The sequence below is a fragment of the Mytilus galloprovincialis genome, chromosome 3 (genome assembly GCF_965363235.1).
Source record: "Mytilus galloprovincialis chromosome 3, xbMytGall1.hap1.1, whole genome shotgun sequence".
NCBI classification, from domain to species: Eukaryota; Metazoa; Mollusca; class Bivalvia; order Mytilida; family Mytilidae; genus Mytilus; species Mytilus galloprovincialis.
Genome location: NC_134840.1, coordinates 67290349 through 67309878, shown reverse-complemented (window position 1 = coordinate 67309878; position 19530 = coordinate 67290349). Strand labels below are relative to the sequence as shown.

General features: G+C 31.8%; 1 protein-coding gene across 1 annotated transcript; it reads left to right on the top strand.

Annotated features, from left to right (window-relative positions):
• The first annotated feature begins 59 nt into the window (after positions 1-59).
• On the top strand, positions 60-18103 carry LOC143068694 (SPRY domain-containing protein 7-like). The gene is made up of 5 exons (XM_076242937.1): positions 60-311; positions 6755-6871; positions 16344-16504; positions 17298-17400; positions 17837-18103. Exons 1-5 carry the CDS (start codon positions 206-208, stop codon positions 17932-17934), a joined length of 585 nt encoding a protein of 194 aa, XP_076099052.1. The 5' UTR covers positions 60-205; the 3' UTR covers positions 17935-18103.
• The last annotated feature ends 1427 nt before the right edge of the window (positions 18104-19530 follow it).

Below are 19530 nucleotides of genomic sequence, written 5' to 3'. Positions count from 1 at the left end.
GCAGTCATGGAAAATACACATTTCATCCAAAATAATGTCTTTATTAGAATAAGATTAGAACAAATGATGTTACCAAGTGTCTAAAACTGACATATAAGACAACGATTTATGTTAAATATTGCAAATTTGTCTTTACAGTTTCAAAACATAACTTTACCCACAGACTTGTTTCCGGATTTCCAACTCAAAATAGTAATATAGTAAAATGTCACTTACAAGATGTCTTTGCTGTTTAAGAATGCTAAATGGCAATTCAGGACATATACCTTTGAAGGAAATTCCAACAGTACAACTTGACACCAATCACATGGGTAAAACACTAAATTTATGTTTTTAAAATAATTTATTTTCTGTTTATCATGTTTATATCACAGGAAATTCTATCAACAATAATAGCTTTTGGGTCGATCCGGCCCTAGTTGATCCGTCCCACGTCGATCTGGCCCCACTTTGATCCGACCCAAGTTGAATTATTTATACCAAACAAAAGATCAAACTATAAAGACCTTGTTGATTACTTACCTTTAATTAATCAGGCTTTGATTGAATTAAGTGATTACCAGTGGCATTACCTTAGTTTACAATCATCAGACAATTGTTGAATAAACAAACCAATTATAGACTAATGATTTGGTTAAACAAGACATTATGATGAGTTAAATTTTAACGGTTCCATTGGACTGTAAATATTTATTTAGCTACTCTGTGTGAGAAGTAAATAAAATAAAAATCGCCATGACATTCAAAGTCAACATGGAAAATATCTTCACATTTTAAAATATGTTTAAGCTGCTATACACACAGACACAATAACACTCATTTTGGTATCGATTTAAAATAGTTCTTTAACTGGTACTCCAATGCAATACTTCACATAAATAAATCTGTTGTCGTCCATCATTGACACTTTTTGCAAATTCTGTTTAAACTGTTCAAATTTGTGACAAATTCCTCCATATAGTAAATATAGTTTATTCATATTTTATTATGGGGCCGGATCGACTTGGGGCTGGATCGACGTGGGCCGGATCGACATGGGCCGGATTGACTTTGGGCTGGATCGGTTTGGGGCCCGAACGACCTGATACAACAATAATAAGATATATAGGTCTTATTTGGGGGTTCTGATCCTGGAACCCACTTATTGTTTTGTCAGAATCCTGTGTCCTACTTATCATGCTTATCATTGCAATACTAGAGCTTGTGATTTTACAACATTGTTTAATTCCATTTTCACACAAAATAGTATGAATGATAACACATGATGGTCTTGATGTATAGATTCTGCGTACTAATGTTGTTTATCATCTTAACAACGTGTTTTATTGTTCTTTCATTTGTCGTTGTTTTATTATCAATATTACTTTTACTGTTGAATGGTTTTATGTGATATCCGTTTGATGTAGCTCGGTACTTATACGTTGTACATCTTGTCAATGTGTTTGTATAGTCTTTCATTTTTTGGTGGTGTGTTTTAAATATGCGACTTTATGTTTTTCTTTGGTTCTTATAACATGACTCTGTACTTTAAAAGATCCTGTCAGTATGATATTCTATTTTATGTCATTATGATATATTTCTATTATGAATTACAATATACGTTGAACCACAAACGTCAAAATCATTCAATCACGTAGTGGAATTAACTATTTGTGGATTCTTATAAATTCTATATATAACGTTTGGACTAGTTTAAATCTCGGTCTATTTCTGAAATTTATTCTTACATACTTTTGATTTTTTAACCCTGTAAGCTAACATTGCCTAAGTAAATTTTAAAATTGTTTGTATGCACATTGAACGACAAATACTGGGGCGTAGCTCCATATACGCTGTCACGCCATGGCGTGCACATCGCGGGGTCTAAAAAAATAATTTACGCCGAAAAATAAAATAAAAATACAAACGACTAAAAAACATATAATTTAACTTAACCAATCGAAGTAGAAAACGATACAGTATAACTATTTTAATAACGTCACAATAATATTTCCGTCTGTAAAATCAACCCTGACCGAAATCGTTTTTAATTTATTTGCTATAATTTTCTTCTGGTACTCGACGTAAAAAGTAGCATATAAAACATGAACAGTTCAAAGCGTGACAACCCTAAAGGGCAAACGTTAGACATTTTTTTTCTCTCACAAAAACGCCTACCAACAGTGATAGCCAAACACAACCAGCAGGACAATTTAGACCCCTGAAACGTCAAAAATTGACGATGATTGATTGAACTTAGCTGCTACATCAGTGTCATGTCAAAGCCAGTACCAAAAAATCTGGGACTATCTTATCCAGATATTTCTTTGTTGAAAGATTCGAAATCCTTAGGGAAAGATATACAGTTACAACTTTTGACCGACAAATGGAAAAATGTCCACACCTTCAAATTTCCGACAAGGTATATTAACTCCTTTTGAATTAAAAAAATATATAATGCGCGTCGTTGAACTAACAGGGCTTCAGGGGTTGTAAACACACGTTTTTGTTTAGATAAGGGTTGTAAATTTCGTACATTATTTTGACTAAAAAATGACCAATTGACTTTTGTTCCATTTTTATCTCTTAACTTTGGATCCGACACTGAACAATTTAATGAATTACAGTAAACATTTTCAATGAGTTTGACTGTCCCTTTGGTATCTTTCGCCCCTCTTTTATATGTAAATTACGATAACGGTAAATACAAATCTGAATTCCCTCTTTAAATTATTGTTTTGAAAGGCTACTTCATATTGTTCTGTTTTGACACCTTCCTGTCGAAATATTAAGGCGTCAATGCATTAAAAATAACATGAAATAGCCTTTCAAGACTTCATCAAGTTCTGCAGTACTAGTCCGTAACTGAAATATTGCGTTCCGAGCACAATGATGATAATGTTTGGAACGAGCTATACCAAACCACTCTAGATATAGCAGAGCTTTTTGGTATAGATGAAAATGTTCCTAAGTGGTGTGGAAGACAAACCTCGAGTGCTAACCATCCAGCCGAAACCCCTAAGGATTACTGGGTCATATGATCACGGAACTTGATTCTCGACTTCTGAATTCAGAAAACCGTTTTCTTGCACAATATCTTCTTCCGTGGTAGAACAAATAACTAATGACCAATTGACCAATACTGTGTGCCCTTTGTTTAGTGCTACAGCTGAAACGTCGTTTAGCGTACTGAAACGTTTGAAAACGTACATCCGTTCCACAATGAGAAATGACAGATTATCGGCTTTGGGTTCCACCGTGATTTTAAGATCAATTTAGACAAGGCCATGGACGTTTTTGTTGCAGCTAAAAATACGAAGGGCAGATTTTTGGAAAAATATTCAGGATGTTTCTCAATAAAAAAATGATCAAATACAGTCTTAATAATTTGCTAATCAAACCAATTTTAGGCCCTCAGAACGCACCATTTTGCGTCTAGCCAAAAAACAAATCTTAGGGGGGGGGGGGGGGGGGCAATCCCCCCAACCCCCCTCCTGGCTGGCGTGCACTTCAAAGGGACCCAGCTACGCCCCAGAAATATATGTGACGTATAAAAATTTCTGACGTCAGACACATGTACACAAATCAATGAATGTGTATGTAGATAGATGTTTTTGTGTTCTGTTAAATTGTTCCTTTTAAAATTATTATAAGATGATGACTGATGTACCCATATTTTGACTATTTTATTTATTGTGTCTGTTTAGTTAACGCATCAATGTAAATATAACGGAATTTGATGAGACTGTCATAAAAGTGAGAGGGTTAGCGCTTTAAAAAAATGACTGTACCAAGTCAGGAATATGACAGTTCTTGTCAATTCGTTTTTGATGCGTTTTGTTATTTGATTTTGCCATGTGATTATAAATGGACTTTCCGAATTGATTTTCCTCTAAGTTCAGTATTTTTTGTGATTTTACTTTTTTCATGTGAAAGAAAAATGGGCTAATCCTGTACCACACTTTGATCCTAATAAGACCCACTATATAAAAGGTATCTCAAAGATCTTTTGGTAAATCAATAATATAAAAAAAAAATATAGAAATATTAGTTTAATAAGCTAACGAAGCCCCTAGATCATGTAGATCTTATTATTGATGAAATTTCAAATAATGCTTCATTGTTTTTAATAGACAACATGATGATTACATTTTATGTTACAGTACATCTTTGTAATTGTTGATTGTTAAATGACATTATTTACAACAATTGACCTCATTCAAAAAACTTGAGATTTATAGTGTATATATATATGCAGATGCCATGCCCTTATGTCTGTTCACTGTGAACTATGTGTTACTGTTGCATCACTAAATATGAATCAAATAATTAATGGTATCAAAAAGTACCTATTCTTACAGTGAACAGTTATTTGCTGCTATTTACCTTACACTTTATCAGCCTTATATTTACATGAATTTCTCTGTGTATTAAAACAATTGTTGAAATACTGTGCATGTCTTACTTGTTGTTCAAGCTTAAATATGACATACCTTTGTTTTAAGAAAATGTCAAATCAATAGTTGAAGGATAGATTTATGTTAACAAGTTTAAACTCGTTACTTGCTTCTTACATGCTTCTTGAACAGGTACATGTACCCCTATCATAACCATTTCAAAAAGAGAGAAAGGATATAATCAGCCCTATTAACAGTAGCTACATTATACATATTATGAAAATCAAAATCACAAAACTGTACCACATTGTCAGCAAAACATACAATATAATCATGATAATCATGATAATAGAAAATAAATAATTTAATACTACCTGACTTCACCTGATGTTCACATTTGGTTTTTTCCTCCACTTCTGGTGTACCTACATTTAGTTTACATAAAATAATCACAAAGTTCTTGCAACAAAAAAGTGAGAAAAAACATAAAAATAATTTCTGAACCAATGTCTGGAATACATGTATCATACAGAAAACTTCTCATAATAAATACATTTTATATTACACAATCTGGATGTACTATAAACCCAATTTGAAGGCTATATTAATCTTTATTGCCCACTAAACTTCACATTTGAAAAACTCACGTGCCAAAGTGTGAAACCATTAGTACTCAATTAAGTTTGGAATGCTGCTCTTTGGTTTGAATCTAAGTGGGATTTTTTTTTTCCTTTAACTTTATTCACTACACACACATTTGACAAATTTATGTTTGACATAGTTTGAATAATATGCACTGACATACATATATACAAGAATGTGTCCAAAGTACACGGATGCCCCACTCGCACTATCATTTTTCATGTTCAATGGACCGTGAAATTGGGTTAAAAATCTAATTTGGCATTTAAATTAGAAAGATCATATCATATGGAACATGTGTACTAAGTTTCAAGTTGATTGGACTTCAACTTCATCAAAAACTACCTTGACCAAAAACTTTAACCTGAAACTCCCACTTTCATTTATTATGTTCAGTGGACCGTGAAATTGGGGTCAAAAGACTAATTTGGCTTTAAAATTAAAAAAATCATATCATAAGCAACAAGTGTACTAAGTTTCAAGTTGATTGGACTTCAGCTTCATCAAAAACTACCTTGACCAAAAACTTTAACCTGAAACTCCCACTTTCATTTTCTATGTTCAGTGGACCGTGAAATTGGGGTCAAAAGTCTAATTTGGCTTTAAAATTAGAAAGATCATATCATAAGCAACAAGTGTACTAAGTTTCAAGTTGATTGGACTTCAGCTTCATCAAAAACTACCTTGACCAAAAACTTTAACCTGAACGGACTGACGGACCGACGCACAGACAGACGCACAGACGAACGGAGGCACAGACCAGAAAACATAATGCCCCTCTACTATCGTAGGTGGGGCATAATAAGTGTCAACAATGAACATATATTTTGTACATAGAAGTAGGGACCAATCACCCAAATGCCGTAATGTTTAGGATATAATTCTAAAAAAAAGGATACAAGTGGTTTTTTTCAAGGGTAAAATATTACATAGTACAAACTAACACATGAAACCGGTTGGGTTATCTTATAAATGGGTGTGTTATAAGAGGTATTATTGTGCAGTGGATACATTCAAAAACGAAAGCTGTTCTTAAATTTATTGTAATACAAAATTAAAAGTTACATTAATACCTTTTGATAATTTTCTGTTATTTTTGTAAAGGAGTAGGTTCAGTAAGACCCCTTTTTGGCCCCAAAATATAGCAGTTTTACAAAATTGTTAAAATGTAAACCTTTAGTTATTTATTGGACAGTAGAATGCTTCTGCTACATAAATATGGGCTGTTTTTGACAATACAATGCACATATATCCGGTACTAGCACCAAATTAAGTCATGCTAAATTACTGAAATCCTCATAATTCTAGCATTTTAATTAAATTTTAGACGTTTTAGTGGCCGCATTCGTGTTCATCCTTAATATTGAAATGTAAGTTGTATTTTATGATAATACATAACCTATATAAAGGTTGAGGATGAACACGGATGCTGCCACTTTCATTTTTACCAAAAACCATCTGAAAAGTGACATTTTTCGGCATATTAGGTAGATTTTTCATATTTGAGCTTGAATCGAACGTTTTTAATGACTAAATCTGTTAAAATCTTTCACATTAACTAATTAATTCAAATAAAATAGACACTTAAGTGTTTAAAAAGTGGTCAAAATCTTTCGTCAGATGAACCTGAAATTTGAGGCCAAAATCGGTCCTTACCAAACCTACTCCTTTATGCTTAGTTGATAATTATTTTTTTACGGTTAAATGTAAAAATGTACATGTGTTTAACATTTCAGGTAATGATGTTGTGATTGTAAAAAATGGTAAAAGAATATGTGGAACAGGTGCAGCATTGTCAAATGCTCCTATAGCACAAGATAAAGCTTACTTTGAAGTTAAGCTACAGAGTACAGGTAATTTAAAGATTGATTTTGAAACCAAGTATTAATTTATTATTTACAGCCAGAAAACTAACCAGAATTTAACTTATTTTTAAAAAGAACAAATTTGTAATGGAGACTATTAAAGTAATTGCTATATATTTGGGGTTTTTTTTAACAAAAAATTTGAGCCCAACTTTTAAATACATGTTTATACTTTGCCTTTGAGAGGTCATTCTTAGGAATATAAGTGATAAATTCATCTCCTTGCTTACACAATAATATTGAGACAACACTATGTCAGATTTGTTAAAGGAGTAGGGGCAATAAAGCCCTTATTTGGCCCAAAAATTACTGCAAATTTAAAAGTTATCATACATATTCTTAAATAACTGAAAACTTGACTAAGGTATAAGGTACTAAGAAAAACAAGACAAATTTGACATCGAACAAGTTACCATGGCAACAAATCATGACTTAATTTGCATATTATGTTAAATTTCGCGATTTTCCTTGTTTTTTCATCAAATTTTAAGTATATTTTAGATTGAAAAAGTATGTGCGCACCCAAGAAACAACTTTATATTTTGTGAGATTATGCCAATAGTTATAATAAAGCTTCTGTAAAATTATTTTGTTGTTTCTTGGTTGCGCAGGATGTTTCCACATCGGAAATAAAGATAGAAAACTGCATAAATGCTGTATTTTCTCATGGTTTTTGTGAAAACAGTACATTTTATGACGTAATTGTGACGTCATCAGATAAAAATCTTTATGTTTTTCATTTATATTTCTTGACCCAATTCATTTCTAAACATTATGTGCCAATTTGAAATGGTTATCAAACATTTTATTTTCTTGGGCAAAAACTAGGCCTTATAATGCCCCTACTCCTTTCTGACGAAGTGGTTCAGATCAGCAATTTACTGGTTATGTCCCTTTGATAGCACTTCCAACTTTTGGTAAAGATTTTTATACAGTGATTTTTAAGAACCATGAGAAGCTTTAAATAAGTGTTGATAATTCAAAATTATTTCAATTGTTTTAACCTGAAATGATTTGACTTTTGGGGGTAGGAATATACCTATGAATACCAATGTTAATGGAATTCATGGGTACAGGGGAACCATGAATTTAAATGTTCAACAAGCATGACAAGTAAAATATTTCTATAGGAATGTATACAGAAACTGCCAAATCCCCAAAACCAAATATCCGATAAAATGCAAGTTTTTCTCAATCAAATAAAAAAAATTCGTCTACAGAACTTCATTTTAAAATATATCATTTGGTTGTGTGAAAGGAATAAAATACAACTACAAATAAAATTGCCACTGAAAGTCTTCATGATTCAGTTAAAACAGGTTTTTTAAGGAGTGACAAAAACCAGAATAATGATATTATTTATAGACTTGAAATATTTTCTCCAACAGAAAGTAAGAATTTGAAAACCCATTTTTTTTTCTTCTGCACAAGAAGCATAGTCAGAATGGCAGCCATATTAATCATGTTAATGTCATTGTTATGTGTAGAAGATGGCAATACTGTAAAATTCAGAAATAATTGCGAAATTTGTCATTTTGGATCACAATGCGATTTAAACTATTGCGATATTGTGAAAAATCCTGTTTAATTATATAAAAATTTTCAAAATGTGAGTTTAAATTATTGCGATTTTAACCCTGTCCCAATTTTGGCAATAATAAAAACATGGCAATAATTTCTGAATTTAAAGTAATTGACTTCCTAAGGTCTTACTCTCCAACTGTCAAAATCTTTGTTTGGTAATAATATTATAATTGTACATGTAAAGAAAGCTACTGTTGTGTTCATTTTTCTTGTCCGGAGTCATGAGTTTTCAACCACCATAAAACAAGAAGACAAATGCCAGCTTTAAACATTGTCTAAATTGAGTTTGTGATTACTTGACTGTTGTTCACATAATGTCCACTGGCAATTTGTTCATGCATACTTAAAAGTGAGAATAAATTGAACAATAAAAGAAGTTTCCCCAGAGTGGGTTGATTGTCTGTACACTAAATCTGATGGATGTACTTTAGTCAGAGAGAAACTGATTTCTTTTTTTGTTGTAATTGGCTTTGAACTAGCTTTCAGTTACTGTGAGTACTCTTAGATTGGTACTTTGTGTCTTTAAATTTTTGGTAGATTCTTTTTTGTCTTTCATATCAACATAACCAATATGTTGGCAAGTCATTTACAACAGTTTGATCTTATATTGAGCTGGTTACACAATTGTCTCAGGAGAGGGAAGAGTTTTTAAGCACTCTTAAATGAACTGTTATCTGCTTTATGGTCGGGTTGCGGTCTCTTTGACATATTTCCCATTTTTATTCTCAATTCTATTAATCACAGTACATTAAACATGTTAAATTAAGTTGCTTATATCTGCACCATTTGGACTCAGGTGATAGTTGTCTCATCTTCAATCATACCACATCCCTGTATTTTTATATAAATTTCACTTCTTTTAAGTTTGAACATGATATATAATACTTCCATGATACAAGGGATTTATAACTACGATGCAGTAAAATTATTACAGACTGAAACAGATAGTTTAACATATGATCATCAGTTGCCTCATTTGCATTCATATCACATTTCTGTATTTTTGTATAAATTTAATTTCTTTTTAGTTTGAAAAACACCAAACAAGCTTTACAACTTTGGATTTGTAAAAACAATGCAGTAAAATAACTATAGATTGAGTAATTAAAAAACAGATTGAACTTAAATGAACAAGAATGTGTCCAAAGTACACGGATGCCCCACTCGCACTATCCTTTTCCCTGTTGATGGACCGTGAAATTGGATAATAACTAATTTGGCATTAAAATTAGAAAGATTATACTATAGGGAACATATGTACTAAGTTTCAAGTTGATTGGACTTCAATTTCATTAAAAACTACCTTGACCAAAAACTTTACTTTTGACCTGAAACTCCCACTTTCATTTTCTATGTTTAGTGGACCGTGAAATTGGGGTCAAAAGTCTAATTTGGCTTTAAAATTAGAAAGATCATATCATAAGCAACAAGTGTACTAAGTTTCAAGTTGATTGGACTTAAGCTTCATCAAAAACTACCTTGACCAAAAACTTTAACCTGAACGGACGGACAAACGAACGAACAAACAGAGCCACAGACCAGAAAACATAATGCCCCTCTACTATCGTAGGTAGATCATAAAAATCTTCAACTTATTTGAAACACATTTTACTTGGTTACATCTTGTTAAATATACATGATATATATTGAAGTAAATAAATCAATCTAAACAAATCATTTTCTGAGATTTTATTGAACATGAACCACAAACAAAAATCATTAAAAAACACAATTTATAATACAAAACAACTTTTTTTTAATTTAAAACAAATCTCAGTCATCTCAGTTTTTTTCATTTATTGCACTTGATTAGACCAGAAGAATTCACAAGGAAAAGGAAAAACACAAACAATATTTGATACACCAAACAATTCATTATGAGAAGCTTACTGTGGATTCTTTTTTTTTATGCTTACATGTCCATTATGTGTGGATTGATTAAATTATATTGGCATCACCGCATGTACCAGTATACATTTGATTTTTTTTAAAGTCTGCATACAAGACTATAGATAATTTGTATTTCTGGCTCAAGCAGTCATAATATGTATATATATATATCAATATTTATCTTACCTCTTATAAAAATGATTGTTTAATGGGTTACACATGGTGACAATGCATATTTGATTTAGGGTGTCCTAAAAAAATACATGGTTAGTTACCATATAGTCTGTTTCCCGGCCGTTATTGAAATTCTTGTTAATATTTGTATATTCCGAAGGCATACTGAATGTTTTACAGAGGGGACCAACCTAGTTACCCAGTGTTCCAGCTAGGTTTTCAAAAGGGCAGGGTGCCAATCCTGAAAAAGGGCATTTAATGCGCGATATGATAATATGAAAAGGGCATATTTTAATAAAAGATGTTAATCAAACATTTGTGTTTATTCTTTGAATCACAGGTTATACAAGAACAACATCTTTAGCCCATATAGAACTCTATCTTTCTACTTTTAAGGCTGAAAAACTTGTCAAGCAGCTTGTCACACAAGTTTTTCTATCATTGCTTGGCACAGTTGAACTTTATATGCAGTATGTTTTGAAAGGAGATCTGTTTCATACTGTTTCTATGGTCTACCACATTTTACCAGTTTCACCTTTCTACCCCTGCTGTGCTTGATGGCAATACAGCACAAAACAGCTTTGCTCAGTAAATTCACAATTTCAGGATATAAAGCAACAGTGAAAAATAGTATCAAAAATAAAGAATACAGAAAAAGATGACAAAGACACCCTACCAACACTGCTACTAAGACCCTCTTTAACTTTTCCCATAACTCAAAATAAATACCTAAACATATATATTCTTAAGCAAGAAGTATGGAGACACATTTTAGAATATGTAAATGGGTTACTCAATGCTAGGAAAAAAATCAGATTGAGTTATCTTTCTTTATTCGGGTGTGCTCCTTCTTTGGAGGATTATAAACAGTACGTAAATATGATGTAAATATGATCACAATATGGCGGCCGATTTTGTTATTTTCGTATCAAAAATGAAGGCAGTCAATGACAAATACGTCTTAATTTTCTGTTTGTTTTACAGAAAACAAGTAAAACAATGTCTTCAACGAGTTTATAATGGTTTTCCAACTTTCTGTCATTACGTTTCTTCCATGAAACTACGGTAAACATCGCAAATTGTGCCCTAGTTGTTGTATGCACATTTCTTCAAAGATAATTGCCGACTGACCGATTCTATTTGAACGAATTAATGTTGATGATCATTAATGACCCATCCGATAAACGGATTACCTATAACAACAGATTATGACACCAGTTGTAACCATTGATTAGCTTGGGGTGGTAAACAAAGTCATAATCTTTTCCCCAGGTAAAATTTAGTAATTAGCGTATCATATCAATACGCAAATTAATATGCAATCGATCTTCAAAAAAGGCAGGGCGCCCTGGAAACTGTAAAAAGGGCACAGGGCGCCACTCGGAAAAGGGCGGGCGCCGCGCCCTCTGAAAACGGCCTAGCTGGAACACTGTTACCATATAGGGTGACCAACCATATAGGGTTAGTAAGGAGTTACTTCCCTTTAAAAAACTTTAAAAAAAAAAAAACTCTATAAAAACAACACGGTGTTGAGGAATAATCTGAAAGGATTCAACAGACAAAGAAATTAATGATGAAAGGTTGAAATTAGTCCATAAAACAAAATTAAAGTTAACAAGTTGTTACTGTTGGCATTCCAGAGTTACTTCCCTTTCAAAACAAAAAGAAATCTGAAAGGATTCAACAGACGAAGAAATTGATACTTGTAATGAACGATTGAAATAAATTCATAAAACAAATTTAAAGCTATAAAGTTGTTATTGTTGTCATTTATATTTTCTGTATAGACAAAAGGAAGTAGGATCTTTGATAGGCAGCTAGTCAAAATACCACATATGAAGATGGTCTGTAAGGCAGCAACCATTTGATTTTCTGGGGGGGGGGCTATGGGTTTTTTTTCTGGACAAATTTTTTTTTCCGCCTGCGGCGAAAAACAATCTATTTTTTTCGCGACAAGTCGAAAACAATTTTTTTCTTTCAATTTTAGCATTACATATAGTGGCAGCTGAGGGTGAAACAAACAATTTTTTCTTCTCAGAATCAAAAACAAATTATTTTTTTTTCCAAAAACTGGAAACAAACTTTTTTTTCCAAAAAAAACCATAGCCCCCCCCAGAAAATCAAATGGTTGCTGCCTAAGATAAATTCGTTACACAGTGTGCTAATGACCTAATATGATATATATTGGGTCAGAAAATTCCATATGGGGATTCCAGCTTTGCTCTCACCCCATATGGAATTTACTGACCCCACATATATCATGTATATCGTATTACTATTAGGGCCCTAACACACCATGTAACTAATAATATAACTATCAAGAGAAAGGCCATTTCTCATTGTATTGATACATTGTATGCATTAAGAAATTATGGTTGCAAATTATTCTTAAATTAGAGAGTTTAGCAAGCAAAGTTTTATCACCAGTCTGTCATCTTTGCAACAGGCAATATATAATTGATTGTTTTGGTCAATGTGTAGACAGCGGGGGTTATTTATACCTTCTTCTACACCAAACTTGGTAAGAAACTCTCCTTCCATTGAAATCACATGAATACTGTCATCATCAAATGACCAATTCAGCACCAGAATTAAACCATTTGAAGTTGTTTCAATGTGAGAAGGTGCAAAGAAAAAAGATTCCACTCCAAAATATACCCATTTAAACTGTCCCGTGCGGTCAAGGGCAACAACCTTTCCTTCATGACTCTCGATATCCCCACTTATTATGAGTATATCTCCATTGATATTTGTAGTAAGTTTCCATGGAATATCGTCATCATCATAATAAGGTTCTTCATCTTTTTTAATTTCTCTTTTTACTCCTGGTTCTTTCAAAGTTACAATAACATTTCCTTGCAAATCTAAAATCAAGACACATAATACCAGTTTTTCTGGGCTTTCATATCCTATGTCTGTGCTTTCATATTCTATGTCTGGGCTTTCATATCCTAAGTCTGGGCTTTCATATCCCACAAATATATTGTGGCTGGTAGCATGAATGCCTCTTAAATTAACTTGAGGCTCTATTGTTGTAATTTTTTCTATTTGTCCATTTGCCTTAACACACATAATGTCTGAGGGGTTTGCTGATGCTGAAGATCTATCAGAAATGGTAAACAAAATATCACCATTTTCACATACGGTCATATCTTCAATAGGCAAATTTTCCAATATTTTCGTATCAATATGGACAACATCAGAATCTCTAAAGTTCATGTATCTTAATGTACAATCTTCTTGTACAATAACTGTGCCATCTGGTAGAGATTTCATAAGAGTTGTATCATAAATGTCAATGTCATCATGGTCATAAGTCTGCAATATTTGTAAAGTTGGAATTTTGATTAAGGATCCAAACTTAATACTGCTCTGCGGCTCATGAGGAAATGTAAATGCTAATTTATTATCAGAAATTTCAATTGACTCCTTATCCAAAGGGCTCACATCAATCTTGTCAATAGTATCCAAAACAGATATTGCTAAGCGGGATTGAACAGTTTCACATATTTTTACCTTTCTTTGTTTAATCACATCAATTTTAGATGTAATCTTATCTCTTTGATCTAAAAGTTCTCTTTCTTTTAATGCATAATTTTCATCAAGTTCTCTTATTAATGTTTTGGCCTCATTGCTGACCATTTTTTTCAGTTTCTTTTCCCTTTCTTTAATTCTGAGTTTGATTTCATTGTAATACTCCAAATTAGCTGGCAGGATTTTTTTACATATATTTTTTCTATTGTCATTCAAAAACTTAACGTCCTTTTCTGTGGTGGCCATTACTTGATAAAGTTTTGAAATCTGATCTTCATAGGCCTTTTCAATTTTGACGACTTCATGAGAGGCATGGAGAGGGATACAGAGCTGACAGCCTGGTTTTAAACACATCTTACAGTAAATTGAACAATTTTCCTTATGTTTAAAACACAGGACATTTCTTGGATCTAGTCTGTGAATCATCTCGGCTGCATCTTTAATGTCTGTTATAAAATGCTCCTTTGAGGCATCACTTTTAGTGTGAATACTGTCATTACATTTATCACATAAACTCAGGTCACAGTTGAAACATTGCCATTTGATTTCATCAGAACTTTCACAAGACTGACAAAGCATGTTATTTTGTGCCATTTTTTCCTTTTTATAAACAGTAAGTATCCATCTATAGGCTGCTTTTTGTACTGCTAGTTGGCTTCATGTGTCAAGTAGTTGACTCAGACTGCATTTCAATTTGTTTCTTTTACAACTGTTCCACTTTTTCTGTTAGAAAGCTGATTGGCCATAAACCCTGTATAAAAAAAGAAGAAATTAGTACTAAATATATTATATACAATGTATTTATAATGCAGTCGGAGCCTGTTTTAATATGATGGTTAAGGGCATTCAACCTGGCAGTCCCAAAACTACAACAAAACATACTTTGACTAACTTATTGATAATGCTAATTACTTTTATTATTTTATACAATGTTAATCAAGTTGGTAAATTTGATGGAATAGTATATTTAAATCCCGTTAATGTAGAAGATACAAATAAGATGAAAAAAAATTCATTATCACTGGACTAGTATATATTTGTTTAGGGGCCAGCTGAAGGACGCCTCCGGGTGCGGGAATTTCTCGCTACATTGAAAACCTGTTGGTGACCCTCTGCTGTTGTTTTTTATTTGGTCGGGTTGTTGTCTCTTTGACACATTCCCCATTTCCATTCTCAATTTTACATTGATCCCAAAAAGTAAACAGATGGGGTACGTCAACAAGTTAATCCTCTATTATAGATGAAACCAGCCTCTGGCGTAAATACAAAATTTAATCCTGGTATCTATGATGAGTTTATTTGCATGCATGCATACTTCGCCCACTGTTCATATCCACATTTAGTAAAAATATAGCAATCAGAAATAAGACATAATTAGAAAATTTACAGATTAGAGAAATATTCTTTTTTTTGTTCATAATTTATCCTAATTTTTTTTCTTCAAAAAGGTGCCTTCAAATAAAACAAAAACTCATTACAAGCAAACTATCCTACTCAAAAAGTAGTCAATCATGCTCTTAAATTGTTTATATTCACTATGAAATACAGATGAAGGTATTATTTTTCAAAAGACATTCAAATTGCCTGAATGCACTTTGGTAAAAGCACCACAAAGAGTATAAAATTCAAAGCTTTTCATTTTTATTTAAATTTTTCCTAACAGTTCACAGTTCTTAAACATTTGGATCATAATGACCTACATTTATGTTAACTGATAATAACTTTAGCACAGATGACTGTGGTATTCTTTCTGATAGATGTTTTGAAAAACTTTAGGTGAAAGATACCAAAGGGAAATTAAAACTTATTTAGTCAAAAAGAAACTAATGCCATGGCTAATAAAGAATAAGACAAACAGACAAGCAATATCACACCTAACACAACATGGTAAACTAAAGACTGCAACACAAACCCCACAAAAAACTGGGGTCGATCTCAGGTGCTCTGGAAGGGTAAGACGATCCTGCTCCACATGTTGCACCCCGCTATGTTGCTCATGGTAGTACAAACTATGTAAAAAGTCTTATTTCAAGAAAAAGGGGACAGGATTAATTGTAGTTAATATGAATACATTGATAGCAATATATGCATTATTATATGTGAAATGGATATGTCATAAGGGTCAACCAACTGGTGCCTCTAAAACTTACTTGGGGATGATTTCAACTTCACCACTTGGAAGTCTTTGTGTAAAAACTTTCTTGTGAGCAGGAAAAAGTAAGACACAATATCATCTATTTTTTTGCAGTAATAATTATGCTATTTTATATTTATATAGGTGTATGGGGAGTTGGTCTTGCCACAAAGAGATGTAATGTAAATGCAGTACCGCTAGGACAAGATAGTGATTCATGGGTTGTCAATCATGATGCTGTTATGTACCACAACAAAGAACAAAAAGGGACTATGAGTCAGAGCTTAAATGAAGGAGACATTTTGGTAATAACATATATTTACTAATGAAATATAAGTAATCAGACTTAACTCAAAAAGAAATTATTTTGCACCCGATACGTATTTATAGATCAGTGACAGTCAAAAATGAAAGTTACATAAGTAGAAATCTCTGTGGCAACAATACATTAAAATACCCTCACGGTGATCGTGATGTAAAAAGGGTATTGGAGAGTAAGGTCAGATGCAATTGCAACAAACTGATTGAAGCGATTATTACTGAAAAGATGTGTTCTTAGTGTAATTATTATTATACAACCACTCTAGGAGTACTGGCTATATTGCAAGTAGTCTGTCCATTTGTGTGTTTGTCCATCACATTATTATTGTCATACTTGTCTTGGAAACTAATTAACAGAACCACCAGGGCTTCATATTTGGTCAGAATTCTTACCATTACAAAAATGTTGAATTCACTAACAAAGTTTCCATATTATTTATTAATTTACTAGGAAAATGTAATTTTTTACAAAAATTAAAATTAAATGTAGATTTTGTGAAGAACAATTTTTGTGTAAAGTGTCTATGAGATATTGTATAAAATAATTTATTAGTTGAACCGAGCCCTTTTTACTCAAACTTCAATAATCCATATCCCAGAACAGGTATTTATAATTGAGCTTAGGCAATGGAAATGGTTAAAAGCCTACTCTTATAATAAACATTGACATTGGAATTTTAAAGTTATGCTACATGGAATTGTTTTACAAACTGAGAAACAGATTTTCATGTTTAAATATCTCTTAAAAAATTGTGAGTATGTTACTTATCTTTCCAGGGGATAACATATGACCATGTTCATTTAAACTTTTACTTGAATGGCCAGCCTATGAATTGTCCTTTCTCTGGAATGAAGGGAACAGTTTTTCCTGTGTTCTATGGTAGGTATTAATGATATCAGGCAGAATGTTTTAAACAATTTATGTCTTATAAAAATAAAAATGTTCTGATGTCAGGAAAGTATGCTTCAATTCTGTATTCATTAAATTTTAAGCAAATTTTCTCTATAATTTAGCTCGTTATTCTCTTTTCATGTTCAAGCACCTTATTAATCTCTTATTTTGTACTTTTTGACAGTTTTGGCTAAAAAAAAAGTGCCCATTTTTCTACAGTATTGCCAATTTGGCTTTTTATTCTCTATTCTGTAAACCCCATCCAGATCCTTTGTTATCATATTACTGAAAGTTTCAATAATATGATAACAAAGGATCTGGATGGGGTTTACAGAATAGAGAATAAAATTCAAAGTATCATAAATTTTGAATGAAAAATAACTACTGAACATTGTAATTTAATGTATTTTGGTATTTTTTTCAGTGGATGAAGGTGCCGTGTTAGATGTACAGTTTGACCATTTTTATCACCAGCCTCCAGATGGCTTCGACAGCATAATGATAGAACAGTCATTGTTGTGAAATACTCCACATTTTTACTGTGACCATGTGACCTTGTTTATTTCATAATACATTGAAATTGAAAATACAAATGTATATCTGCTATGGTAGAAATATTATAATCACCTGATGATGATGATTACAGCGATAATATTTTTGGTGATATTTACAATAAAAATCAATTTATGATATTTATGATATTTAAATCATCCATGATATTTACAATAAAATAAATTAAAACTCATCAAAGCCAAACCCTTGAAATCTAAATTATGTTAGGATATGGTGTAATAGCATGTTCAGTAATATATAGAATCTATTTTATTTTATTTTTATTAGAATAAGCCTTTCCAATTATTATAATTGCTTGCTGAAAATTATTTTTAAAATTAAAAAATGTAGCATGATCTTCGATAAAGTAACAGATTGATCTTTTTATTATGTTCCCTTCGAACTGGAGGGGTCATTAAAAATTACCCTTGTCAGTCTGTACATCTGTAGTCCTAAAATTGGTTTCTGTTCTCTAACTTTAGTTTGTCACTACCAAATGTTATAAAACTTATACATCATGCTTATTACCACAAAACACAGATCAAGTTAGAAATTTGATGGCATCACTTTAACCTTTCTAGAGTTATGCCCCTTTACAAATGAAAAAAATAGTTATTTTTTTGTCGATGCTCTTTAACTTTAGTTTGCCTCAACCAAATATTATGAATCTTAAACATAATGCTTATTACCACAGCACACAGATTAAGTTTGAATTTTGGTGGTACTACTTTTACCAATTGTATCGGTTGATCCCCTATTGCAGAACCTATAATATATGGTAACTATATTGTATTTTAATTTATTGTTAGATATATTCATTTTAGTCCTGTCCATGCATGAAATATTTGCCACTGTATTTTAGGTTGGTATAAAATTAATTTGGTTTATTTAATTTTCAAAAAAATAAAAAAAATATTTTCTTTCACCTTTTGACAAAAATATGATATTTAAAAAAAAAACAGGACCCACACTCTTTTATGTAAAAATTTAGTTGGATGTATAGCAGCTTAACAAACACAAACTTCCATCAATGAGAAGCGTTATATTTCTGTAACAACAGAATGTGATTTAAACATACAGCAGATATTTACAGAGTTATCTCCCTTCAGTGTTCTGTACCACCTGAAGTAAATTTATAACAATCAAGTATAGCTCAGAAATACTATTTTATTTTATTGAAAATTTCACCTTTTTTTATACATGCATAATTTTTTGCATATATATAGGTATAAAAAGATAAAAGATTCCTAGCTATAAAATAGTTTTGTAAAATATAAGAAAAAAGATTGCAGATTACTGCAGTTTATGTATTAAAAAAGAATGGCATAATACCATGACATTGATTATTGTGATTTGAAATTTCTGTATTAAGGGAATGGCTAAATAATTACAAAAATAAGGTCCATTTGTGTGTAAAATTTCTGTAAAAAAACTGACATTATTTTCAAATTTGTTTAAAAAGTGCATTAAAGATATCATAGATAGTTTTGTTTGGTTATGAAAGGTGCAGAAGAAAATCTAGTCTAGTGTTTAAATTGAGATTCATCATAATAAGTAATGTCATCA